This window comes from Xyrauchen texanus, chromosome 31, assembly GCF_025860055.1.
Source record: "Xyrauchen texanus isolate HMW12.3.18 chromosome 31, RBS_HiC_50CHRs, whole genome shotgun sequence".
Classification (NCBI taxonomy): Eukaryota; Metazoa; Chordata; class Actinopteri; order Cypriniformes; family Catostomidae; genus Xyrauchen; species Xyrauchen texanus.
In genome coordinates this window covers 18785474-18812357 of record NC_068306.1, presented here as the reverse complement: position 1 = coordinate 18812357, position 26884 = coordinate 18785474, and the positions used below count along the sequence as shown (strand labels likewise).

Below are 26884 nucleotides of genomic sequence, written 5' to 3'. Positions count from 1 at the left end.
ACAAACATATCACTTCATATAATGAATTATCTGTAGTCATTAATATTTTTTTGTTGCAGGGCTCAGAGGAAGGGAAAAAGTATGCTTGCCATCCTTTACCTCCCTATGTAGATGAAATTGAGTTGTTGGGTTTGGATGAAGAAATGGAGGAGAGCGAATCCAAAAAGCAGCTCTACGATATCTGCTTCCACTTGCTCAAACTTTACAGCGATAGGTTGGTAATCAGTCTCTTCTCTGGTTTCTGGTCTTTCAGTAATTTATTATGTATTTCTAGAATCAGTACCATTCTGCTCCATACTCACCCATTAGAACCCATTTGGTAATATTTGTCTAAGTGATCTAATTCTGCTGTGCTATTTTCCCCTCATCAGACACTACAGCCTACAACAGCTACTAGATCCCAGCACAGTAACGATCGATCGTCTGGATTACCGGCTAAGCTGGCATCTGTGGAACGTGTTGCAGGCTCTGAACTACAACCACTTGTCCACCTCATGCCAGGGCTTGCTTCACACAAGCTATGCCGCCCAACTGGAGAGTGCTGGACTATGGGAGATGGCTATATTTGTGCTGCTACACATACATGACTCTGGGTTAGTGTCTCTTTTTTTAAAATATATATATTTTGCAGAAATCCTGGAGACACTGAACTGAAAATCGAAAATGTTTTTATGTTTTGTCTATCTATCTGTCTGTATACTGTATTTGTATGTTTATACTTTGAAAACGTATTTTTAGTCTGTAGCTTTTGAATAGGTCCTTGAGTAGGTTGTTGTAGGTAAATACATACCTTTTTTTATTTGTTATGTTTTATATTTATATATACAGTTGAAGTCAGAAGTTTACAAACACTTAGGTTGAAACCATTCCACAGATATCGTTTTGGCAAGTTGTTTAGGTGCATCTTTGTTTATTAAACGAGTAATGTTTCCAACAATTGTTTACAGATTGTTTCACTTTTAATTGAATATATCACAATTTCAGTGGGTCAGATATTTACATACACTAGGTTAACTGTGCCTTTTAAGCAGCTTGGAAAATTCCAGAAAATTATGTCAAGCCTTTAGACAATCAGTAAATTAGCTTCTGATAGGAGGTGTACTGAATTGGAGGTGTGCCAGTGGATGTATTTTTAGGCCTAACTTCAGACTCAGTGCCTCTTTGCTTGACATCATGGGAAAACCAAAAGAAATCAATGAAGACTTGATCTCCACAATTCTGATTCATCCTTGGGAGTCAAAAGTAACCGTCAGTATCTGGTGTGGCCACCAGCTGCATTAAGTACTGCATTGCATCTTGTCCTCGTGGACTGCACCAGATTTGCCAGTTCTTGCTGTGAGATGTTACCCCACTCTTCCACCAAGGCATTTGCAAGTTCCCAAACATTTCTAGGATGAATGGCCCTAGCCCTCACCCTCCGATCCAAATCCAATCACTCCAATGGGATTGAGATCCGGGCTCTTCGCTGGCCATGGCAGAACACTGATATTCCTGTCTTGCAGGAAATCACGCACAGAATGAGCAGTATGGCTGGTAGCATTGTCATGCTGGAGGGTCATGTCAAAATGAACCTGCAGGAAGGGTACCACATGAGGGAGGAGGATGTCTTCCCTGTAACACACAGCGTTGAGATTGCCTGCAATGACAACAAGCTCAGTCCGATGATGCTGTGACAGAGTACAGGCCTCTGTGTAATGCTCATTCCTTCAATGATAAACGTGAGTCCGACCATCACCTCTGGTGAGACAAAACCGTGTCTCATCAGTGAAGAGCACTTTTTGCCAGTCCTGTCTGGTCCAGAGAGGGTGGGTTTGTGCCCATAGGCGAAGTTGTTGCCGGTGATGTCTGTCTTACAACAGGCCTACAAACCCTCCGTCCAGCCTCTCTTAGCCTATTGCGGACAGTCTGAGCTCTGATGGAGGGATTGTGCGTTCCTGGTGTAACTTGGGCAGTTGTTGCCTCCATCCTGTACCTGTCCCACAGGTGTGATATTCGGATGCACCGATCCTGTGCAGGTGTTGTTATACTTGGTCTGCCACTGCGTGGAAGATCTGCTGTCCTTCCTGTCTCACTGTAGCTGTGTCTTAGGCATCTCACAGTACGGACATTGCAATTTATTACCCTGGCCACATCTGCAGTCCTCATGCCTCCATGCAGCATGCATAAGGCATGTTCACGCAGATGAGCAGGGACCCTGGTCATCATTCTTTTGGTGTTTTTCAGAGGTCTCTTTAGTGTCCTGTTTTTATAACTGTGACCTTAATTGCCTACAGTCTGTAAGCTGAACATTCCACAGGTGAATGTTCATTAGTTGTTTATGGATCATTGATCAAGAATGGAAAACATTGTTTAAACCCTTTACAATAAAGATCTGAAAAGGTATTTGTATTTTTACAAAATTATCTTTTAAATACAGTGTCCTGAAAAAGGGACATTTTGTTTTTTGCTGAGATATATATATATATATATATATATATATATATATATATATATATATATATATATATATATATATATATATATATATATATATATATATATATATATATACACACACACACACACATTAACTGACTTTTGCCTAAAAAGTAAATAAAGTACTTAGGAATACACAACAAAGATCTAAAGCATACCTTCTTATTCTAATAGCATTTTCTTCATGTTAGTGTTTCAACTGTTTTTCAGGTTTTATGCCAAGATTTTTTGCTATTTTTCTCTTTTTCGGTGGCCAAAATGTAGGTGCATCACTAATGTATAGTTGATGATTGAGGTGTTTGCAAATAGCAATTGTGTTTTATTGCATAACACATTGAAGAGTTTAAATGTAGATGATCTCTATTATGTGACCGTACACAGATGTAGAGAGAGTGCTGTGCGAGAGATTCTCAACTTACATTGCTCCCTGGAGGAGACTGAAGAGTCAATGGAGAAGGAGCGATTTCTTACTGAAAAGTTGCTCATCCCCATCCAGTGGATCCATCAGGCCAAGGCCATCCATGCCTGCAGAGAGGGAGACAAACACAGAGAAGCCTTGCATCTTTATAGGGCCGGCCACTGGAATCAATGCCATCAGCTGGTCATCCAGCACCTGGCCTCAGGTTGGTATGGGCCGAAAACATATTTAAAGTAAAAAAAAAATATTCTGACGTTACTTACCCACGTGTTGTTCCAAATCTGTATGACCTTCTTCCATGGAACACAAAAGGAGATGTTAGGCACTGACAACCTAACTTTTGACTTATGGTAAAAAAAAAAAAAAAAGATGCAACCAATATTCATAATATCTAAATGTTATGTTCCACAGAAGAAAGTAAGTCAAAGGTGTTTGGAACAACATGAGGGAAAATTATGTAAAAGTTTATCACATTTGTATTTTTATTTATTTTTTATTTTTAATTACAAGTAATTATACTTGCAATCAAATGAAAATAGAACAATTAATTTTCTACATAATATTGTATTATTTGTATGATATGAAGTCCTTCTATACAGAACCTCACAGCACAATACAAAAAACAACATTGGAGTTATTTTTGTCAAACATAGTGCTGCATAAGAGAGCTTCACAGATGTGAGAGATTGCTTAAATGTAATACAATTAATATTTAATTATTATTATTAGTTGTATTATTACTGTGAATATTACATAACTATACTGTCGTGAAATATTTCCATTTAAATTGAGCTTTTATTTTGGTGCAATGCATAATCTTTATATTGTACACTTAATATTATGCAAGTTTTTATCATAATTTGTGCTTTATGGTATGCTTGTGTAGGCCCTACATGTGAATAAAAGATAGGTCATTTCACTCACAAAGAACACATACAGTATAATGGAACAGTGATGCATCTTATACAAAATATTATACTCTTATTCACATTTGTATGTTTTTGACATCCATTCAGTGGCACTGCGAAGCACATATAGAGTTGCTACTGAGTGTTGGGTGTGACCCATCACAATAATCAAAATCTGAGTATATTATCCTGTTATGAAGTGATGCAACAAATTACTCTATAGCTATTCAATTATAGCATCTGTTCTGTACGATAATTTGATCAAAATTGTTGCGCTTCATTTTATTTTTTAGATGTGTAAATGCAAACTGAGCGTGCTCATCAGGCACCGATGTGCAAGTGTTTTAAGCGCTCTCTCCTACAGTGTGTCCTCAATCAAATGGTGCTAGGAAGCCCGTGAATAATTTTTCTTCTCTCAATGAAATCAGAATGAACCAATTAATTATACTTCCCAGTTCTACAGAGGATGTTCTGGAAGAGTATGTTCAGTTTCTGCATCTCAGTGCGCGCTCTATAAACAATAAAATGTTCAGCCACTTGCACAACAGCAGCTCTACCCAATAGTTTGATGTGAGGTATTGGGTTCATTTTAACAAGAACAAGTACATGAGTAAAGTATCTAACCTGATGCCAATCCTTTAATAAATGCATCATTCTTTCTGCGTGACACTTCATCCTTGGAAAGGGGTATTCAGAAGTCCCGTTGCCAGTGGATGGAGCTGATGGTGACAGCACAGAACGCACTAGTGGAGACAATGTGCTGTGAATAGTGTATTTAGTGAGTAGAATATGAATTTCATATAATTTCTCAATAGCGGGCCTAATTTTGTTCCATTTCTAAATTCTCTCACGAGTCACATCAGGGCAGTCGGAGGGCCACTTTGAACACCCCTGCACTAGGACTTAATGTGATTTTAATTTGTGCACTGAGTGACATTCGTTCGTCAGATGGAATAATTTTTTGGGTACATGAGTGCGGTATCGGATCAGGACATCCCTAATTTTCATATTTGAGTGAACTATCCCTTTAATGCCTCCCAAAAGCTAACACTCTTCTCATTCCTGTTTTCTTAGATTGCATCATTAATGATAATCATAAGTATCTCCTTGAGTTCCTGGAGGGGTTGGCAGTGCCAGAGCGCAGTGTACAGATTCAGGGCTGGGCCACATCTGGTCGTGTCTACCTGGATTACATCCATGTCATCCAGACTTTGCAAGACATCCAACAGGTATCCCATTGCTCAAGAAACTCTACTATTGCAGCTTTACATGGATAGAAGTTCAGATAATGGAGACCACTATCATATTAACTTCTTCCCTTTTTTGTGTTTAACTATATAGACTGAGAGCCCAGGTTACGAGCTGGAGCGATTACATACTGAGGTGACATCTCTATGTGGTAGGATAGAGCTCCTCCCTGGCTCTAAAGCAAAAGACAGACTTTCCCAATCAGGTCAGATGTTTGTTTGTTTTTGTTTTTTTCCCCAGTGCCTCTTAAGCTTAGAGATAGTTCACCCAGAAATGGTCAATCATTATTTAGTATGACTTCCATTTAGCACAAAAGACAGATATTTGGCAAAATGTTAAGAACTGGCAGCCTCAGTCAGCATTCACTTTTCACTTGTGTTCTATAAAACAAAGTAATACAGTTTTGGAAAAACATGAGGGTGATTTAAATACTGACCATTTTACATTTTGGGTGAACCATTCCATTTAAAACCATGTGTTGATCTGGATTTCTAACCCTGGATCTCTGTTGCTTTATAGAGATGGCCAAACGTGTGGCTAACATCCTCCGGGTGGTATTGAGTCTACAGCAGGGTGGTGAAGGCACCCCAGACCCTCGCCACATCCCTCTTTGTCAGCTCGCCCCACACATTGGACGTCTCCCCATGCCGGAGGACTACGCTTTAGAGGAACTCCGCAGCCTTACTCAGTCTTACCTGCAAGAGTATGTTGTCAGTCACTGAATATCAAGACATGGACAAAGTTTCTTAATCTGTTCTGCAGGGCTATTATGAGACTTGAGTTTGATTGACTTTCTGAACTAAAGTTATATGGCTGTTTCAGGCCATGATTGATGCATATTTAGGCACAATACTTGTAAATAAAGCATTCTCTTGTGTATTTTTTTTCATTAAATTCTAGTTTTTGTAGTCATAGACACGATTTATGTGAGTGTGTCTTTGATAATTAAAGTATCTTTTGAATACTCTTGTCGATTAATATTTTCCTTACCATTTTAGAAGGGACAGTGCCAGATTTGAGATCTTTCCATTTGTCTGTTGGGTTAAAGTTAACATCTGGTGTATTTAAAATTAAAAAATAGCATTGTGTAATGTGTTTAGTTGAGGCTACTTGTTCTCTGGCTCATAACAATTCATTCATCCTATAAAAATGGATTTGGATATTCAGTTTTTTTTTTCCCCTCAATCATGGTGTTTTTAGTCTTATTGTTATGATGTGCACACCAATGAGTTCCAGTGAACTCTGTCATGGGTTGCCTTAGTCTGTATGTTGAAGCATACATTTGTGATGTAAATGTTAAAGGTTACTAAGCCTGATTTAGGATGAGCATTGTTTTTTGGAGATTAAGCATTTGCTATAATCCAAAAAAAAATTTGTTAAAGTTTTGCTAGAATATAAATGCTATTGATATGACAGAGAATTTTATAGAAATATATTTTGGTGTTCAACAATATGTGATTGGCATTTCTTATAAAACTTTAATTAAAGTGACAGAATTTCACAACAACATTAAGTGAACCCTTAATCCTCTCAGGTTTTGTTATACACTACCGGTGTGTGTGTCTGTGTGTATATATATAAAAAAAATTATTCACATTTTAGAATAATAGTAAAGTCATCAAAACTATGGATAACATAAATGGAACCATGGGAATTAAGTTGTGACTAAACAAAATCCAAAATAAATCAAAACAGTTTTATATTTTAGAATCTTCAATGTAGTCACCCTTTGCCTAGAATTTGCAGACATGTACTCTTGACATTTTCTCCAACGTCTTGAGGTATCACCCTGGGATGCTTTTTAAACAGTATTGAAGGAGTTCCCATCTAAGTCAGGCACTTATTGGCTGCTTTTCTTGATTATTTGGTCCAAGTCATCAGTTTTTTTTATTTTATTACTTTTTAGTTTTATAATGAAATAAATTAATATGGTGGCACAATTATATTTTTGTCTACAAAAGTTATTTCAAACATTTAAGCATACGCCTTCAGATCAAAAGATTTTTAAGATCATGAGAAACATTTCAGTCAAGTGTTTCAAAACTCAGTAGTGTGTGTGTGTGTATATATATATATATATATATATATATATATATATATACACACACACACAGGCATGCAAAAGTTTGGGCACCCCTGATCAAAATGTATATTGCTGTGAATAGCTAAGCGAGTAAAAGATGGCCTGATTTCCAAAAGTCATAAAGTTAAAGATGACACATTTAATATTTTAAACAATTAAATTTTTTATATCCATCTTTTACGGTTTCAAAATAACAAAAAAGAAAAAGGGCCTGAAGCAAATGTTTGTTAAACCCTGCATGGTCAGTACTTTGTAACACCCCCTAGCAAGTATCACAGCTTGTAGAAGCTTTTTGTAGCCAGCTAAAAGTCTTTCAATTCTTGTTTGGGGGATTTTTGCCCATTCTTCCTTGCAAAAGGCTTTTAGTTCTGTGAGATTCTTAGGCTGTCTTGCAAGCACTGCTCTTTTCAGGTCTATCCACAGATTTTCGATGATGTTTAGGTCAGGGGATTGTGTCAGCTTGCACCTTTTGAGGTAGCTCCATTGTGGATTGTGAGGTTTGTTTAGGATCATTATCCTGTTGTAGAAGCAATCCTCTTTTCATCTTCAGCTTTTTTACAGATGGTGTGATGTTTGCTTCCAGAATTTGCTCATATTTAATTGAATCCATTCTTTCCTCTACCAGAGAAATTTTCCCCTGTGCCACTGGCATCAACACAAGCCCAAAGCATAATCAAACAGTAGAACAGTGTGCACCGCTACTCCAGAATCTGCTAAATCTTCCTTAAGTTCTTTTGCAGTCAAACAGGTTTTGATTTGCCTTTCTAGCAATCCCCAGTTAATAGGAACTCCACCATTCCTATTAACTGCCATATCTTAATTACATAATTAACTGAGGAAACAGCTACCTGAAAACGCTTTGCTATCTTCTTATAGCCTTCTGCTTTGTGGGTATCAATTATTTTAATTTTCAGAGTGTTAGGCAGCTGCTTAGAGGAGCCCATGGCTGCTGATTATTAGGACAAGATTTGAGGATTCAGAGTATGTATAAAGCTTTGAAATTTGCATCACCTGGCTTTTTCAAATGATGATTGTGAACAAGCCATAGCCCTAACATGCTAATTAAGGTCTGAGACCTTGGTAAAAGTGTGTGTGTGTGTATATATACATATATATAGCTAGTTGCAGTCCTCTACAGTGGTGTGCATATTTCCCTAAATTGTTTATTTTTTAAGAACATTAACCCTAGTTTGTGACAAAATGTGCTTCATAACGAAGTTTCTGTTCTTTGAATTAACTTGAATGGCTTTTATAAAACTGAATAAAATAATTTTAATTTCAGGTCCTACAAGAGAAGTTTCTCTTTGTATAAATATTAAAATAAATTAATATCCCACCCTCAGTGCTATGTATTAGCCTGTATTATTTCTGGTTCCTTTAGGTTATGCAATTTTATGCTTTATCAGCAGTAATATTTACCTCAGAAATTTCTTTATACGGTTGTCCTCATACTTAGTGTTGAGAATGTGAAGTTCACAGACACTATTTAAAGGTATAATTCATCCCAGAATGAAAATTCATAAGTAACTGATCCATGCCATCCAAGATGTCTATGAATTACTTATGATGTCTATCATATCACCTATCATATCACTTCTGAAGACATGGATTTAACCACTGGAGTCATATGGATTAATTTTATGCTGCCTGTATGTGCTTTCAGAGCTTCAAAACTTTGGAACCCTTTCACTTGCATTGTGAGGACCAACAGCTGACATATTCTTCTAAAAATCTTAATTTGTGTTCAGCAGAAGAAAGAAAGTCATACACTTCTCGGATAGCATGAGGGTAGGTAAATTATGAGAGACATTGTTTTTTTTTTTTTTTGGTGTGAACTGTTCCTTTAATATTATTTAACTAGCACACTGCTCCACACTTACACAATTTTTTTTTTTTTTTTTTTTCCTCAAGCTCGAGTATCAATACTCCAGACTCAAGCTTCACACACTGTACTCAATAGGCTGCTGGTTGTATATTTCAAGCGACACTTTGCTCTCTTGCCTCTCTTGTTGCGCGGTGTTTTTACACAGCTTCGATTGCGGGAATCTAACATCAGCAACTGCTGCATCCTGTTTCGTTAGACCGTAAGAATTTCCCTCCTTTTCATTCACGGCATAAAATGAATCCACGTAGCATTTTGGCTTCTCTTCATCTGATTATCACAATTGAGTATATTCCAGGTAAGACTATCTCAGTTTCATGAACGAGTTTATTGAGTAATGCGACGCATTTTGTTTTCTTATGTTGAACAAGGTCATAATTACAGTGTTTGATAACGTTTCATATAGTATATTAATGCTTCTTGCTTAAATGCTATTGTTATATAATCATATAATAAATAAATTGCTTTTTATATTGCAAATTTTGTTCCGCAATGTGGTGTCTGCGTGTTTTTTTTCTTCCGTTTTTTGACACAAATAAAATATAAATATGAATTATAAATATAAAACATTGTTATATTCTCATATGTGGGTAAGATTTAAGATACAAAAAAAAAAAAAAAAAAAAATATATATACGTATATATATATATATATATATATATATATATATATATATATATATATATATATATGCATTTTTAACAAATCTACAACATACTAGCCTACTTTTCTCAATTGTTCTGCATTGCTCACGTCAAGAGAGTCTGCCACTTGAAAACTGAGTATCCCTCCATGGCAAGATATTTTATACTCTTTATACCTAATAAACCCCACAGTAATCTGGAACAAATTTGTATTCAATTTGTAAAGAGACGACAACACTGATCTGACATTATCAATACATGCTCTTCAGATGTGGCATCTTCTTCCTTTATAAAAACGGTGTAATGTTTTTTTTTTTTCAGCATGAGGACAGTGCACTGGAAGCATTTTTTTTAAATGGTTTATTGCAGCTTGGCTGCTTTATGATGGATTGTCAGGATAATAAATGTTCAAAGTGGGATTGCCAAGGAGCAGGAAGAGGTATCTGACCCACTGATAAATAATTAGAGCTTACAATACCCTAGGGGCATGAGACCAGCAGTGCAGTGTCACCTGGAATTTACTTAACTTTTTCAATTATTATCATTAATAATTCAGGAAGGGGACTCCTGAGTATTAACTGTAAGTGGCTAACTTTTAGTCTTGTGTGTGTGGGAGGAATTAGGAGTTCCTTTACCTATGTTTGTGACTGAATGTATGTCAGAAATTCAGTGTGTGCTTGCTTCACAAAATAAGTTTAGCAAAATGTTTGTAATAATGGTTTGTGAATATGCAGTTGCAGTGTGATTCTATTCTGTTACATGTGCAATTACCGCATGTTCATGACATGACATCAGTTCTTTACAAAGCGACTAGTGGCCATTAAGTGGCAAGAACAGGTTATTAAAATAATTTTTCAGGTCTAATACAAGTTAAGCTCAATCAACAGCATTTGTGGCATACATTATTTCGAAAAACATACAGTGAGGCACTCATAGAGTATTCTTCATAATGCTGAAACTTTTAAAGAGCTTCTTGTTTTAGATTTGGACATGTTTTTTTAAAGATAGGTATTCTTTGCAAATCTGACTGCATTGTGGACTGTGATTTACATTCTGAATTAGCTGTAGTGATATCAAATCAAACTATCTCACAATAACATAAGGAGGTCTATAATATCTGAAAAAAGCTATTTCTGATATCATTCCTATTCATCAAAGTGGCATTTGCACAATGTGGTTTGTGTGTTTATGACTAAAACCATCTTCTCGTGTAAGTGGACATCATTTTAAACACATTTTTTCCAAAATACTGTTAATTTCTTTCTGTGTAAAACATAAATTACTGAGTGCACCTTTGAATGTAATTACATTTACTTTCTTCAGTGTAAGCAATTTATTAATTCTTCATAAATTATTTTTAACTGAGGCAGTTATTACTCATATACATCTTACCAAAATAGTTAGTGAAGCATTTGAGAGTTTTCAGAACACTTGAAATTTGGAGTCAATATCAAGCATCTTCGAAATCTTTAGACTGCAGTATCTTTGCTTACAAGAATTTGATACTTTCTGCATACTTGCTCAGTTCATGCTGCAGGACAGCAACTTTACCAGCTGGATTTCACACATCTTTTCACACCACAGCCTCCATTCTTCCCTTCGATTAGAGCCCTGTTTTGTCTGGCTCTTGGAGTGAATCGATGCAGCGGGGAAAGCGCTGACCGCACTCATCCTCATCAACACATCAGGGAACAGTCAAAAGCAATTGAGTAATTTGGATGTGGCAGTAGTTTATGCATGGGTGCACTGGAGGCCAAATATATGGACTGTTCTTTGAAAAGTTACTGCAGTATGCCTTTTCTTGGCACTTGCTGGTGCAGTCTGTTAGCCATTCCATTCATCATAACTGTGGTATCAGGTTACCCTGAGCAGTGAGCAGGCAGCCAAGTTCAATAGAGTTAATAGCCTGGAAATACAGTTTGACACCCAGCTGGTTACAAATAAGCAAATAAAGAACTGAAGGCTGTCCCCATACTTTAGTGATTCACTTTAATACATTGATAGTAACGTGTTTTAAATCTCTTGACATTGTAATGCATGGCACACTAGACTGAATTTTGTCAACAGAACTTTGAATGTTCTGCTGCTTAAATCAGTCTGTGCTTAACAGAATTCTAACCTCTGCCCCATTGACCGAAGCTGGAAGTGTTGTTGAATGCTCCAGTTTGCGGATTAAATGTCCACAGAGTGGCACCAAAAGAGAGTTGTATTTTTGTTTCTAAATGATGTAATACAGTCAACGGGAATGAATATTTTATTAACCATACACACCGGCTTAAACCCCACACCTAAACCTAACCGTCAGTGGAGTATATTTTTTATTTTAGAGCAAAAATGCAACCTACAAATCGTGAACACGATTACTTCCTGTTTCCTGTGGTACCAAAACCCATGTCTTGGGGGTTGTTCATGCTTGAATTAATTCTAAAATGTCTGATGGGGATGGCACTTGTCAGTAATTCAACTAAATGGGGTTGATTTCAGGGAACATGAACTTTCGGAAGCAACATGACAATTTCCTATCTGATAATGGGCACACAGTGTTATTGTAAAATCTGCTAGTTTTAAAGTTAAATACAACTGTCCAGAGCTCTGTATAATGCACAAGAACAAATATTTACAAATACTGTTAAAAAAGTTTGAATAGCCTACAGTATGTTGTTTTATGAATGATGGTGTGCTGGTGTTCCCACCAAGCCTCTTAACTAGCTTAAGACTTCCTTACTTAACCAGAAAGACCATCCTGGTTGACCTGCATCTTTTGCTTACTAATTGTCCTGATCTACCAGCTAGACCAGTACTAACCAGCTTCGAACAACATGGAAATTCATACTGGCCCAAGCTGGTCTTTTCAGTAGGGCAGTAATGCTGCAGTGATTATATTATGATTGTTCAAATGTCAGTGACAGTAATCAGGGGACTAGGGAAATTATTGCAGGGAATATTTTCAATTTCTCCAAGATAATTAAGCCTGTTAAATAGTTTGTGTTGTCATGGTAATTGTGCAGAATAATCATCTTTCCTGATTCTGCAGAGTGATGACATTCTGATGGACTTCTTGCTACAGTAAAATAAACAGTAAATGACTCAAATGCTTAAATGACTCTTTATCAGCCCTGAACACTCACCCAACTATTACATCGCTTGTCACCAAGCTTGTGAAGAATATGAGGACAGGCATTTTTAATCACTGTGTGTTATCTGTGCTTACACTCAGATTGCCACCATTTGAGCACCTTCATTGTTTAATCAACCTGAATGAAACAAATCAGCTTAAATTTCTCTCTCACTCTCTTCTTTCATTCCGACAGTGTGTTTGTGTGCCCAGGGGAGATATGCATACAAGCTGCTGAATGATTTATTTGTGAATTACACCAATGCATTGAGGCCCGTGGAGGACACGGACAACATCATTAACGTCACCTTGCAGATCACTCTCTCCCAGATCATTGATATGGTATGTCTCAAAGTCAATAAAACATTAATTGTCATTCTCTTTATCAGAGTGCGGTTTTGCCCAAGTTTTTTTTGTCTGAGCACAGCATAATCAAATACTCTATTTCATCTACTTTTAAATGTAAAGAAGGTTCTTATATTTTGCCTGGTGGGGCAAAAACACTGCCAGTAAATAAGAACTCTTCACTTACAAATAAGGATGTCCAAGATGATGAAAAGGAAAAATATTTTTAAAATGTAGTTTAAAACACAAGTTTCAAATTTTTGTACATGTTTAGAAATTAAATATTTATATTCATGTTGGTTTCAGAAGTTTTTGACAACAGCTGTTTTTTTATTTAATGGCTCAATTTCAAGAGGTTGGAGTAAAAGGCAAACTATGACTATGAGTTTATACATATTAATCATTATTAAAAATGTTAAAAACATACTTTTGAAGGTAAAACGTTTTATTGGTGTTATGCCAATTGAAAACCTGTACTGAAACCTTAAAATGTCAAATTATCTCATATTTTTCCAAAACTTACTGAGCTTGACACAGTGGGTGCTTCTCATTTCCTAAATTGTGCATCCTCATTACCTCGCTCCTCTGTCTTCAAGCCTGTGATCTGGAAACAAATCAAAGTCCGCTTGGATTACTCCATCCTCGTTTACTTTCCTTACATCCTTTCCTCGTTCCCTAAGCGGTAGTGCAAGGAAACGAGGAAAGGAAGCAAGAAATGGAAACGAGGATGCTCAATTTAAGACACGAGAAGCACCTAGTGATATAATTTCCTTTTTATGGGTCACATTACAAAAAAATGGCTTCCAGCATGTTGACCTGGGTGCCCATTGTACATAGGGCCACTGTTTGTTCCTGACAGGCAGCAAATACCCTAACCCCGCCCCCACCCTAATCCTAACCAGTACCCTGCCAGGAACAATGGATGGCACCTTTCTCCCATCGCGGAAATATATTCCAGTCAGTTATAATAAACACCAAAATCACAAATCAATTAAATGATTTTCTACGTAAAGCTATTGGGTCAAACACGTTTTTTCATGTTCTTCAACTTCATTGATGTTCAGTTTCTGCTTATAAAATATATATTTTTTTGGGCTGTTAAAAATGTCTAACCAACATGCCACAGTGGAAGAATGTTGCCTGAGGTTGTTCCTGACATGCTGCACAGCCTTACAGGCTCCATATGGTTAGGAAAAGGGTAGGGGGCAGAGACTGGGTTGGGGCATCTGCTACCTGACAGCAACAAATCAAGGCACTTTTGTACAGTAGGCATATATTTCTCAATATTGATACTGAAATCCACTCTTTCTTTCTCTAGGATGAAAGAAACCAGATCCTCACAACATACCTATGGATTCGTCAGGTGTGGTTTGATGCCTACCTCACCTGGAATAAGACAGACTATGATGGGCTTGATACCATCCGTATACCTAGTAGTTATGTATGGAGACCTGATATTGTCCTATATAACAAGTAGGTTGGTCTGGTATTGAGTTTCATCGATTCATCCACAACCAGTATGTCATGTTCTATCTATCACTTTGGTGTTGCCAAGGACATAGTCTGTACATGAACTGTGTGTACATCGGTGTGTCCATTTAATTGGGTTGTTATTGCTTCTCATAAGCACTGGACTACAATCTTAATGAATGGTTATATAACCATATGTGGTATTATATCAGTCTAACAGAGCTCTTCATGTTGTAGTCCAAAAAACAGATATTTTTTCTCTGTATTTTTATAATGTCAGTTTTTTATGAGTAAAATAAGATCTTTGACGTTTTGTTCTACAATGTAAATTACACACAGAGGCAAAGTTCTAGCCCAAACCTGCATTTTGAAGACGCCATGTTTTTTTTATAAACATTATGTTGCTAATAAGTTACTATATTAGAACTACTACATTTTCCCACACCATCATATTATGTCTACATGGAAATACCTGCTGCATTGGTGTCATCAAAATATTATTAAATTAATAATTCACCCAAAAATTTAAATGTTTCAAAACCATAGTGGATAGTGATTCACTTTCAAGCTTCAAAAGGGATTCAAACATATCATAATAGTAGTCTATGTGGTCACATTACAAGTCTTCAGAAGGTTTCTGTGAGCAGGGCCGTTGCTCGTAAAGGTGGGGCCTATGGTGATGTCGAATGCTCAAAGCGTTTTCTCGTCGGACAGGGGGTAGGGGCGACGGGGTTGAGAGCATTCCTGTCCCCGTCGATAGTGCTGGGCCACCCCCGCGATAGCTATCTCTCTGTCGGTAGCTATCTTTGGGGGGACCGCACTGGTTGCTCCGGGTGTGGGGGCGTACGACTGATTGCCATGGGATATTTACCAAAATACCTCTTTTTATAGTCCACAGAAGAAAGAAAATTCACATGGTTTTCAAATGACATGAGGATGAATTCGTATATGACAGAACTTTCAATTTTGGAGAACTATGCTTTTAATCCCTTTTAAGAAACACAGGGTGATTTAATTGATGATATTTTTATATACGTACAGCCGTGGCCAAAAGTATTGGCAGTGACATAAATTTTGTGTTTCGCAAAGTTTTCTGCTTCAGTTGTTGTGGTGTTGATTCACATTGTTTTTAGATTATTGTGCAGAGTGATCAGATGCATTTTAAATAATTGCAAAAAGCTTAATTGGCCAAAAAATTTACTTTATCACAAATTTCACTGTTTTTCGTTCCTGGCACAAAATGACCAGCCAACATAATTTCACTAATCATATCAACAGCACCTGGGAAAGTGTCAACAAGTACTAGTCAGGTGAAATCACTATCATTCTGCTTGGATTATAAGAGCAGACTGATTGCTATAAAAGGAAGGAAGAAGTGCTTCCAATCATTGTGTTTTGTTAGCAAAGGTTACCTCTAAAGAAAGAGGTATGCTCCTCCGTCCCCCGGAAGATGGCCGCGGCTGCTCCCTTGGGGTGGATGGTAGCGGCGAGACCTCCACTACGGCGTATCCCTCCTCCTTTCCAGGCTTCGGCACCAGTGTAAAGGGAACAATGGAAAGGAGGAGGCGAAAACCGGCTTGACAATATATAGTAAATAATATTTTAATGTAAATCTGAAACCAAAAGACACAAACACACACATAGGACGGATAGCTGCCCGTAAACGCTCTCTCTCTGTTGCACCTCTATCCGCAGTCTGCCTTTATCCCTCTCGGAGGCTTGATTAGCCAGATAAAGGACTGGGTGTGTAGAATCACAACCCGGCCCCGCCCTCCGCCCTGTCACACATATATTGTAAATTTATCTCAAGGACAAGTCATGCAGAGTTTCATGGTAAGCAAGGTTATAGAATGCAGAAATTTGGTAACTTTGACATTAAAGTATTAGCGGGATGTAGTACTCTTCTGAGAAGTGTACACTTTGTCCTACTACACTACACTATCATGACACTCTTTAAACTTCTTTTCAGCAGACTAAACATGTAGAGGTAATTAGTAATGGTACGTTTAATGAATAATACATTGTTGTAGGTTTTCAATAAGTTAAACATAGTGTTAAACACTAACCTATCATGTAGTCTTTCTTGATTTCCACCTTCTGTCCACCAGTGCAGATGATCAGTTCTCCAGCTCCATGGAGACCAATGTGGTAATCCGCTATGATGGCCAGATTATGTGGGACCAGCCAGCAATAAGCAAGAGCTCCTGCAAGGTGGATGTGTCCTTTTTCCCTTTTGATGCACAGCAGTGCCGCCTTACCTTTGGTTCTTGGACCCACAATGGCAACCAGATGGACCTTCATAATGCTCTGGACAGTGCTGATCTGGCCGACTTTGTGGAGAACGTAGAGTGGAAGGTTCTGGGTATGCCAGCTAAGAAGAACATTATTCTCTATGGCTGCTGCTCAGACCCCTATCCAGATATCACCTACACGCTTCACCTGAAGAGAAGAGCTTCCTTTTATATTTTCAATCTGCTCATACCCTGCATGATGATCTCCTTCCTTGCTCCACTGGGCTTCTACCTGCCAGCTGACTCTGGAGAGAAAGTGTCCTTAGGGGTCACAGTGTTACTGGCCCTTACGGTCTTCCAGCTGTTGGTTGCCGAAAGCATGCCTCCTTCAGAAAATGTGCCACTCATTGGTGAGAAGTAATTTATCATGTTTAGTTATACAGTTACTCCATATCATATCCAGACACAATGCGATAAATTGATAAAAGGTGTTGTTTGATATTGTTTATTTCCTATTTCTTGGAATAATGGTCTGGGCAGCCCCACCATTGTGAAATATCATTGGTCCAAAATCCTTTTCCACATAACTGAATATAAAAATGTATTATGTTCTGATTGGCTATGGTTCATGGAGCTAGAACCATGACTAAAGTATTTACATTTGAATATGGAATATAATAAAAGTTTAGACATTTTTGTGGTATATTTTATAAATTTGTATTTTTAAACACCAGACTTGTTTAGAATTTTTTAAAAGGTGGATTTAGCTGTATATATCCACACGATAAAATAACAAGTTAAAATTTTGAGATTAAGAAGAAATGCAGAACTCCAAATACAAATCTCTCAAATTTAGATATCAGAAATTCAGATCGTAAACAAAATAGGCCAAAGCTCAAGCATCCGTTTTTCACAGGGAAAGGTAGAGGTTATCAAAATAGTTGAAATTAGCTTTTTGGCCAATCACAAAGCTACCAGAATTATCTGCCGCTGTCCAATACAATAAACGGTTGAAGGGAAGTGCAAACCCCCAAAGGAAGGATGAATCTGCGCTGCTCGATTCAAAAGTGCAGCGTGTGCCAATGAACAATGTGTAGTGACTGACTTCAGCGTAAAGCAGGGTTATTTACTGACATTACCCAGTGGTTAGCAGGGGCACAATGCAGTTTTTTTTTTCTTCACTCAAACACCTTTATTGAGAGTTATAAACTTTCTCAAGCCAGATATCAGCATTAATCCTGCCTCTAATTTGAAGAAACATATCGAAGTAAATTTAATATTTCTTCTTACTAGATTCTGTGTCTATAGCGTAGTCTGAAATGTAGCTATCTATCACTGAGATTATTGGGTTGATGTGAGAGATTATTGCAATGCTATCAAAAGGGCTGGGCGATAAATGATCTAGATGTTTATCGGAAAAGAGAGAGATGTTTGAACATGTTTTATGCACAACAATAACGCTCTGTTTGCATTAAGGTAAATTTCGACCCTACATATAAACTGATTTTAATGTAATTGTTTCATACATTACGATTTAAAATGGTAATCAGTGTAATGAAAATAACTTTTTAATATTTTCATTTCTGTTATCATGTCTCCCTTTTATTTTTTGGAATCAGATTCATGTAGTGTTTATCATAGATTAGTGACGTACTTTAAAATTTGGCCTACAGTGTTCAATATAATGGGGCATACGTTTTGCAACTCGGTACTCAATACTCACTACTCATGAGTACTTTTAAATGAGCTACTCTTTTACTCTTACTTGAGTAGTTTTTAGTATATGTACTTTTACTGTACTCACACTAAAGTTTTTGGGAAGTAACAGTACTTCTACTTGAGTATGTATTTTTCAGTACTCTTTCCACCCCTGATCAAACAGAGCTGATTCTGTCTTTCCTGTAACTCCACACAGCTACAAAACTGAGACTCTGTCCAGGGGAGCAGAGGAGTTCAAGTGTACCCACACATAGAGAAATTAAAACATGGCAGATTTACAACAAAGGGTGGAGATATCAAGATTTCCACTAAATAGCCACAATTCAGAATGTTCAAAATTGAATTGCAAAATTACAACTTTTTCCCTTCACATTTTTGGCCCTTAGTTATGCTCAGGGAGTGTGCACACAGGCAACACATTAATAAGATCAACATTTTAATACAGTATATATGTATATATATATATATATATATATATATATATATATATATATATAGTCATTAACCATTTTTATTGCTTCCATATTCAAATGAAAACAAACAGCACATGTGTGGCAGGGCTCCTCGTCCCCCGGCAGATGGCCGCGGCTGCTCTGTTGGGGTGGACGGTAGTGGCGAGAACTCTACTACGGCGTATCCCTCCTCATTCCCGGGTTTCGGCACCAGTGTAAAGGGATCAATGGAAAGGAGGCGAGAACCGGCTTTACAATGTAAATAATGATTTAATATAAAACTTAAACAAAGGACAAACACACACATATGACGGACATGTCCATAAACTATCTCTCTCTCCCGCACGATCCTCTGCAGTCAACCTTTATCCCTCTCAGCGGCTTGATTAGCCTAATACGGGACTGGGTGTGTAGGATCACGACCCGGCCCCGCCCTCCGCCCTGCCACAACATGGATTACAGTGAGCAGTGCAATGGAGTAGACATGCCTGTCTCTCTTCCCCATTCAGTTTCGTTTATTTCTTTAACTACCCCACCGACTTTTTCCTGACACACTACAAAAACGAATAAGATGGCTTTTGAATAACACTATCCATTTGAAATGGCAACTAAAACAGCAAAATCATCTAAGAAAGAAGCAAACATGAGAGCAGAGGCGCCCGTTATGCCAAACGAAGTGAACATGGCGCCACTAACAGATCTGTTGGAAGAGCATAGAGCGACCTTGGTGGCCGGGTTCAAGGCTGCAATTTCAACACTAAAAGTAAAACTTGACTATGCAAGCCACAGTATCTGATCATGGACAGCGACTTACCTCGCTTGAGTCCCATGCGGAATAGCTTGGTGAGTGGGTGGAACATCTAGAAACCTCCCTTGCAGCCTTAACGGAGAGCAACGCGAGGCTTAAAGCCAAGGCCTCGGATTTAGAGGCCCGAAGCAGACATAACAACATAAGGATCATCGCCGTACCAGAGTCGATTGCTTTTTCAAGTTTTTGGTAACCAAGTACTTTCCTCCCCCTTAGAGCTGGATCGGGCACACAGATCCCTCATTGCTAAACCCAAGCCAGGGGAGAGACCAAGAGCAGTTGTGGTCCGTTTTCACCGTTACCAATCAAATGATACAGTCATTCGTGAGGCACGTAAAAAATTAGGGGAACTACAGTTTCAAGGGAAAACAATCACTATCTATGAAGATTATAGCCCCAAGGTAATGGAGCAGCGGCCTCTGTATCGTCAAGTCATAGCCGATTTGTACAAACTGGGACTTCAAACCGGCTCTTTTGTATCTGGCTAGACTCCGTATAACGACCAGAGAAGGGGCAACAAGTGGTTCACTTCGGCAGAGGAGGGCAAGCGGTATTTGGATTCTCAGTGCAGCAGTTCTTTACAACCTGATGTTGACTAACATTTGTGCCATTTGAATTATGTTTAATTGAGCCAAGGAGAGTAGGATTCTCAGCACGTTGTCTCTGAGCAACCCAATGCTGACTGACACCTGTGTTACTGGAACTATGTAAGTTGGGAGTGACTTGATCGTCTTCTCATCATCATTTGTGGGTCGCACAAAAAGATTTTTGTTTTGAGAACATAAAAACTGGGATTACTGTAGTTATAGAATACAGATTACGGTTATTTGTTCAGAAATGCATTTTCCTGCTGTTTGGTTTAGCGAATATTATTTATGCACCTGTTCTGTTTAAACAGGCCTTAGTGTCCTTGGACTGCAATATGAGTTGAATAGTTTTTGTATACCATATTTGTGACTGAACAAGTTTCATTCAAGGTGCTGTTAAAAATGCATTTTGTTACTTAAGGAAATGTAAATGTTATTTACATGCTTTGCAGTAATAATTCTAATTCCGATTTTCTCGTGGCTGGGGGTTACAATGTGTTGTTGGGGAAATATAAGGTTTGCAGTTTGAATAAGAGTAAAAAAAAAAGGAAGTCAAGGTATCCGGAGAGATACGTAACTTCTTCGTTGTAAGTTTTAAGGGAGAGCGGGGGTGAGTATAAGGGATAGTTGACTGTTGTTGGTCTTTTTATGGATCTTGTTTTCTCAGTTTTCTTGTTTCTGTGTTTTTTTTGTCTTCTCCTTCCTCTTCTATCTTTATCACTTTATTGTATTTGTTCCAGACATTTCATGGATCAGGGTACTGCAGTAGTTATACACGATTCAAATGGCTGATAGCACAACAAGATCAAATACAAATATTCGTTTTATCTCTTGGAATGTAAAGGGTTTGAATAATATTGTTAAGACCAAAAATGTTCTTTCACATTTACTGTCCCTCAGAGGAGGCATTCTTTTTTTTACAAGAAACACATCTTCGTACCTCGGATGTTTCTGGCATTAAGTATACATGGGTTGGTCACAGTTTTCACTCCAAATTTGCTGTGAAGGCAAGAAGGGCAGCGATTCTTATGCATAAGAACATTGCTTTTGAACCTGAATTAATGATCTCAGATCCAAATTGTCGTTATGTGATTGTGTCTGGAATTTTACAAACAGTCCCAGTTGTTTTAGCATGCATTTATGTCTCCAATTGAGATAATGACTTGTTTTTTGTAAAGAAAAAAAATCTGTACTCCCTAATCTTGATAGTCATCACATAATTATAGGAGGAGATTTTAATTTGTTGAAAATACAACATTGGACAGGTCTTCTTCAAAACAGAACACGTTGTCCAACTCTGCCAAACTTTTAGAGTCCTATACTAAACAGACCGGTCTGTCAGATCCCTGGAGGTCAAGGTTTCCAACTAGTAAAGTCTTCTCTTTCTTTTCACATGTTCACCGTTCATACTCGCGGATACATTTATTTTTGGGATAATAGACTGATGCACTCTGTCAATTCCTGCGACTATCATAGTATAGTCATCTCTGATCATGCCCCCACTTCTTTGGATTTAAGGTTTCCATAAGCCAGAATTTATTCTAAACAATGTAGATTTAGTTCACATTTACTTTCTGATTACAAATTCAAAGATTTCCTCACATCTCATACAAGTCTATATTTTGAAATAAATTACAATATTTCTATTAGCAGCAACACTGCTTCATTCAGAGTATAACTTACTTCTAACTCACATAGTTGAAAAGCAATTGTTGAGTGCTAGGCAGCTTCTTTTTTTTATTTGGTGAAAAGGCTGGCAAATCAATTGCATTTCAATCTCTAAAATTAAATCTTCTAAGGGTGACATAGTTTCTGACACGGAGGAAATTCATTCAATATTTAAAAAATACTATTTGTACATCTATACTGATCTCTAAAATTAAATCTTCTAAGGGTGACATAGTTTCTGACCCGGAGGAAATTAATTACATTTTTTGAAAATACTATTCGTATCTTTACTCCTTAGAATGTAACTCAAGAATTTGGACTGGCCCAAACCCCTTTGATCAACTAATTTTCCCTAGTGTTAACGATGGCTCCACAAACGATTTGGGCAGGCATGTGTCTACCACAGAAGTACAAGAGGCAATAACTTCACTTCAGAATGGCAAATCTCCTGGCCCTGATGGATTCACCATTTTATAAGACTTTCTCCTTTGTTCTAGCCCCAATTCTATAAAGAGTATATAATGAGGCATTTCTTTCAGGCCGGCTCCCAACAACCATGTCTGAGGCATCTATTTCATTGTTGCTTAAGAAAGATAAAGATTCACTACTTTGCAGTAGCTACAGGCCAAATTCTTTGTTAAATGTGGACTTTAAAATTCTATCTAAGGTTCTTGCCCTTCGCCTTCAGCAAGTGTTGCCTGCTGTTATTTCCCCTGACCAGACAGGTTTTATGATTGGGAGAGATTCTTTTTATAATACCAGAAGACCTTTTAATACTATCCTTTCCCCAAACTCTGACACTGTTGAAGTTGTATTGTCCCTCGATGCTGATAAGGCATTTGACAGTGTTGAGTGGGAGTACTTGTTTTTTATTTTAAATAAATTTGGTTTTAGCTCCAATTTGATATCATGGATTCGATTATTATACTCCTCCCCTGTAGCATCTGTCCACACCAATGCAACACATTCTAGGGCCTTTCCCCTTCATCGAGGCACACGGCAAGTTTGACCTCTTTTGCCTCTATTATTTGCCTTGTCTATTGAGCCACTGTCCATTTGGTTGCGAAGTTAGGAAAAGTTTGAGGGCATTACACGGTTTGAAACCTCTTATAAACTGTCCCTTTATGCAGACAACCTTCTTTTAGTCTCCATATAAACAATGATTTCAGCCTTTAACATTGGTTGGAATTCAGAATTTTGCAAAATGGATACATTAAAGCACCAACTAAATGATTTCCTTTTCTCCATATGTCAACAACAGATGAAATGAGGGACTTGGATATCTATAGAATAAATCTATTCTTGAATAAATAATAGCCAATATAAGATTTTGCCCCTGAATTTCTGTTAAAACAATAATGACTTTAACCTAATTTATCTTTAATCTGTTCGAGACATTTGAACTGCAGATGTTTACTTATCAGTGTAATGTCTCCTCTGTTCTTACCTGAGCTAGCACTAAAGAAAACCTCTTCACCGCATATCTTCTCAAATGGTTCAGCTTCCTGCAGGGAAAGATGCGTTTCTTGAAGAAACACTATATCATATTTCTTATAAATAACCTTCCTTCATTTTATGGGGTGCCCCAACCCATTTACATTCCATGTGAAGAGAGACAATCCACGCATATTAACATTTGACATTTTGACATATGAGAAAAATAGATAGAACTAAATTATAAAACACCATATTCCAACATTAGAGCAAAAATCAAACCCCGATCTTCCCCCAGAACCAAACAAACAGAAAAAAAGAAAAACACATGCATTAACCCCGCGCATGACATCTCCAACTGGCGCCATCCCTCTAAAATGAAATAGTCCATGTATGCCTACAAGTCCCTCCGCGACACCTTTGCCGTCGGATTGCTCAGTCCGGTGATTCTATACAAATTCTTTGAGACAGAATTACTCAACAAAATATAATCTATAAAACAAACTATATCCAATAGGCGGAATAAACACAAAGAACGTGTAGATTCTGTACCGAAGTTGTGCTCCTCTACAAAAAAACTCCAGCCGCTAGGCAGAACCAGCACTAAAATAAAAAATAAATAACATTTAAAAAAGCTGCTCCGTTTCCTCAGAGAGTCAAATCAATGTTCAGTGAGCCGGCCCATTCAACTGCTACATAAGTGCAACAAATGACCTAATCACTCCAATGTCTTGCAATAAATACTCCACAAAATAAACTCCAGCCGATAGGCGGAACCAACACAAAAAGAAACAAAAAAGGCACTCAGTACCTCGAACAGTAAATGTTCAGGCCCACTTGGCTGCAACATGAGTACCACAAAATAACTTAATCACTCCATTGACATTATGAAGTACAATGCTTGCTGTGGGCATGTCAAATTTTTATGGCCATCCTTAGCATCTATTCTGGATTTGGCCAGGAACATCAGTGCAAAAGCGACCTTCCGTTGATGTAAGAGTTTCTTGCATTCCTTGAATCAATCACATTTCTCTCTTGTTGAATTCGCAAAGTCTGGGAACAAGAAAATGCTGTGGTTTTTCCAAGAAAGCCTTCCTTTAAACCTCGCCTCATGTAACACAAGATCTTTATTGGATGATCTCAGAAATTTGGCCAGAATTGATCAGGGCCTGTCTCTCTCAGCAGATTGCCGAGCCGGAACCCTGTGAGCTTGCTCGATTTCCACCTTATGACCTGGTATGTTGAGCAGACTCAACATACCAGAAAAGAGCCCGTCCAGGAATTCCACCATATTCTGAACCTCTGCTCCCTCAGGAATTCCAACAATATGGATGTTATTTCACAGACTACGCTTCTCCATATCCTCCAGCTTCTCCCAGACGTGCTCCAAATCCGCCTTGTTTGCTAGCAGATTATCAGCTAATTCCCCCTCCGTTGACTATAGATAATTGAACCGTTTCTCGACATGCCTCACTCTTGTAACCATATCAGTGAATTTCTCCATGTTAGTGATCGACCGACATATTACAGCAAGATCTTCCAAGTCAGCAACAACCTTAGTCAGCATTGCCGACAAGTTCAACAATTCTCGCCGAATTTCTCGCACTTCACTGGCCAAATCTGCTCCCTGGTCCGTGGTTTTGAATTCTTTGACATATTGTCTGCCTAGAACTGTTATGGAACAGGGTGTATTGAATCTCACCAGTTTATGACAATAATAGTGTTAAAAATAGCAAAGCCGCAACCTCGTCACCAAGCCACGTCCGAACCTCGAACGGCGTCACGTGACTCCGACACGATTCAGTTTTAATCGTCCGGCTTTGACCATACACTGAATTGCAGCACAAGCCAAATTTACATTGTAAAAGTATTGTATTCATTACTGCTTTCATTATGACATGTGATCTCACTTAAAAACCAGTGATGTCTGCCAATTAGTCTGCCATCATTTAGCCATCACAACTGAACTGTGCTCTGTGACTACTTTTGGCTGGGTATAAATACGTCCTGGCGCTTTTATTTCCTAGCCATAAAAGCAAGTTCATGCTGTTTAAATGTTTAATCTGCTTTCTTCAGGATAACACCTCCTTAATATTTTGCTTTGCAATTAACTGGCCAACCAAAGAGATACTTTGCAATTAACCCTCAAGGCATGAAATCAATAAATATGAGATGCACATAAGCTGCTGGACCTGCCACTGTTTTAATGAGCCTTCCTAATGAAACTGTGACTGCCTACAGCTGTGCCTTTTGTTAACAACACTGTAATAATCTCACGATTGGAGTTGTTGCAATGTAGTCGATGTTAACCATTGGGATAATTCACATAAACTTTCCTCTTGAGGTCAGATAATCAATGATTCTCAAGTCACATTGTGCATATTTACAGTATAACCATCTATTCAATGCTGATAGCTTTATAATTAAGTCTTCTGTCTATAGTCCAGCAATTTTACTCTTTCTAACCCTCCACAGGGAAATATTACATTGCCACAATGACCATGGTCACAGCTTCTACTGCCTTGACCATCTTTATTATGAACATCCACCATTGTGGGCCAGAGGCCCAACCTGTTCCTGCCTGGGCACGGCGCTTTATCCTGCACTACCTGGCTCGGATTTGCTTTGTTTATGACGTGGGGCAGAGCTGCCTGACTGCCCATTCAGACAAACCTGCCCAGAAGGGAAAAAACTGCACTGTTAATGGCCAGGCCAGGGGAGAAGACTTTGCTCTGACGGTACAAGGTGTTTCAACAAGTGATGTGTGTCCATTTGAAACAAAGGACAAATTGAATGAAGATGCCAGTCCAACGTTATCTCCAGGGCCAGAAAAGGATTTTCCCAGTGGCTGGACAGATGGTACTAGTGTGAGCATTAACCATGGAGAGATGGAAGAAGCTACAGGAGGGTGTGGAGGGAGATTTGGGAATGGTGGAGATGGTGGAAAAGGATCAGTGAAGAAGAGGGAGATATTTCTTGAAGGTCAGTGTATCTGCCATCATCAAACACTCCTGAGGAATGTTGAGTATATCGCTAACTGTTACTATGACCAGAAGGCCACACAGAGACGGAGCGGGGAGTGGCGGAAAGTTGCCAAAGTCATGGATCGCTTCTTTATGTGGATATTCTTCATCATGGTCTTTCTCATGAGTTTGCTGATTATAGGGAAAGCTGTCTGAAAGGTGGAAATGAAAGGCATCAGGGGCCTCATGCATAAAGGCCACATGGAAAAGTCCACACAAATGGCAGGATTTGTATGCAGAAAAATTGTTAGCTGAACTTATAAAAAGTATTTCTAACGGAAATACTAGTGCTTACAATGCAGCAAAACAATAGTTTTTGCTAAGATTACATTTTAACCTTTGGTTCTGTCTTAATGACATACCTCATCAGATCT

At 38.1% G+C, this 26884-nt stretch overlaps 2 protein-coding genes across 3 annotated transcripts in view; both read left to right on the top strand.

Annotated features, from left to right (window-relative positions):
• Window positions 1-6937, top strand: part of LOC127625117 (nuclear pore complex protein Nup98-Nup96-like) — a 35105-nt gene extending 28168 nt beyond the window's left edge. Inside the window, exons 28-33 of one of the 2 annotated variants that reach the window (XM_052100203.1) lie at window positions 60-214; window positions 372-593; window positions 2857-3098; window positions 4876-5030; window positions 5143-5254; window positions 5569-6937. In XM_052100203.1, coding sequence (XP_051956163.1) covers window positions 60-214; window positions 372-593; window positions 2857-3098; window positions 4876-5030; window positions 5143-5254; window positions 5569-5771 — 1089 coding nt within the window. In that variant the 3' untranslated portion in view covers window positions 5772-6937. The remainder of the gene's footprint in view (window positions 1-59; window positions 215-371; window positions 594-2856; window positions 3099-4875; window positions 5031-5142; window positions 5255-5568) is intronic. The other variant, XM_052100202.1, reaches the window with a different exon arrangement.
• A 2179-nt stretch (window positions 6938-9116) lies between these two features.
• Window positions 9117-26675, top strand: LOC127625401 (neuronal acetylcholine receptor subunit alpha-9). The gene is made up of 5 exons (XM_052100685.1): window positions 9117-9312; window positions 12970-13115; window positions 14437-14591; window positions 16697-17229; window positions 25963-26675. The coding sequence occupies exons 1-5, from the start codon at window positions 9252-9254 to the stop codon at window positions 26664-26666; spliced, it is 1599 nt and encodes a 532-aa protein (XP_051956645.1). The 5' UTR covers window positions 9117-9251; the 3' UTR covers window positions 26667-26675.
• Window positions 26676-26884: the final 209 nt, after the last annotated feature.

Bases quoted from the DNA above. Each gene is read 5' to 3' on its own strand.
- LOC127625401 (XM_052100685.1), top strand. From the start codon at position 9,252: ATGAATCCACGTAGCATTTTGGCTTCTCTTCATCTGATTATCACAATT. The intron at 9,313-12,969 runs GTAAGACTATCT...TCATTCCGACAG, and splicing joins CACAATTGAGTATATTCCAG to TGTGTTTGTGTGCCCAGGGG. The intron at 17,230-25,962 runs GTGAGAAGTAAT...AACCCTCCACAG, and splicing joins AGAAAATGTGCCACTCATTG to GGAAATATTACATTGCCACA.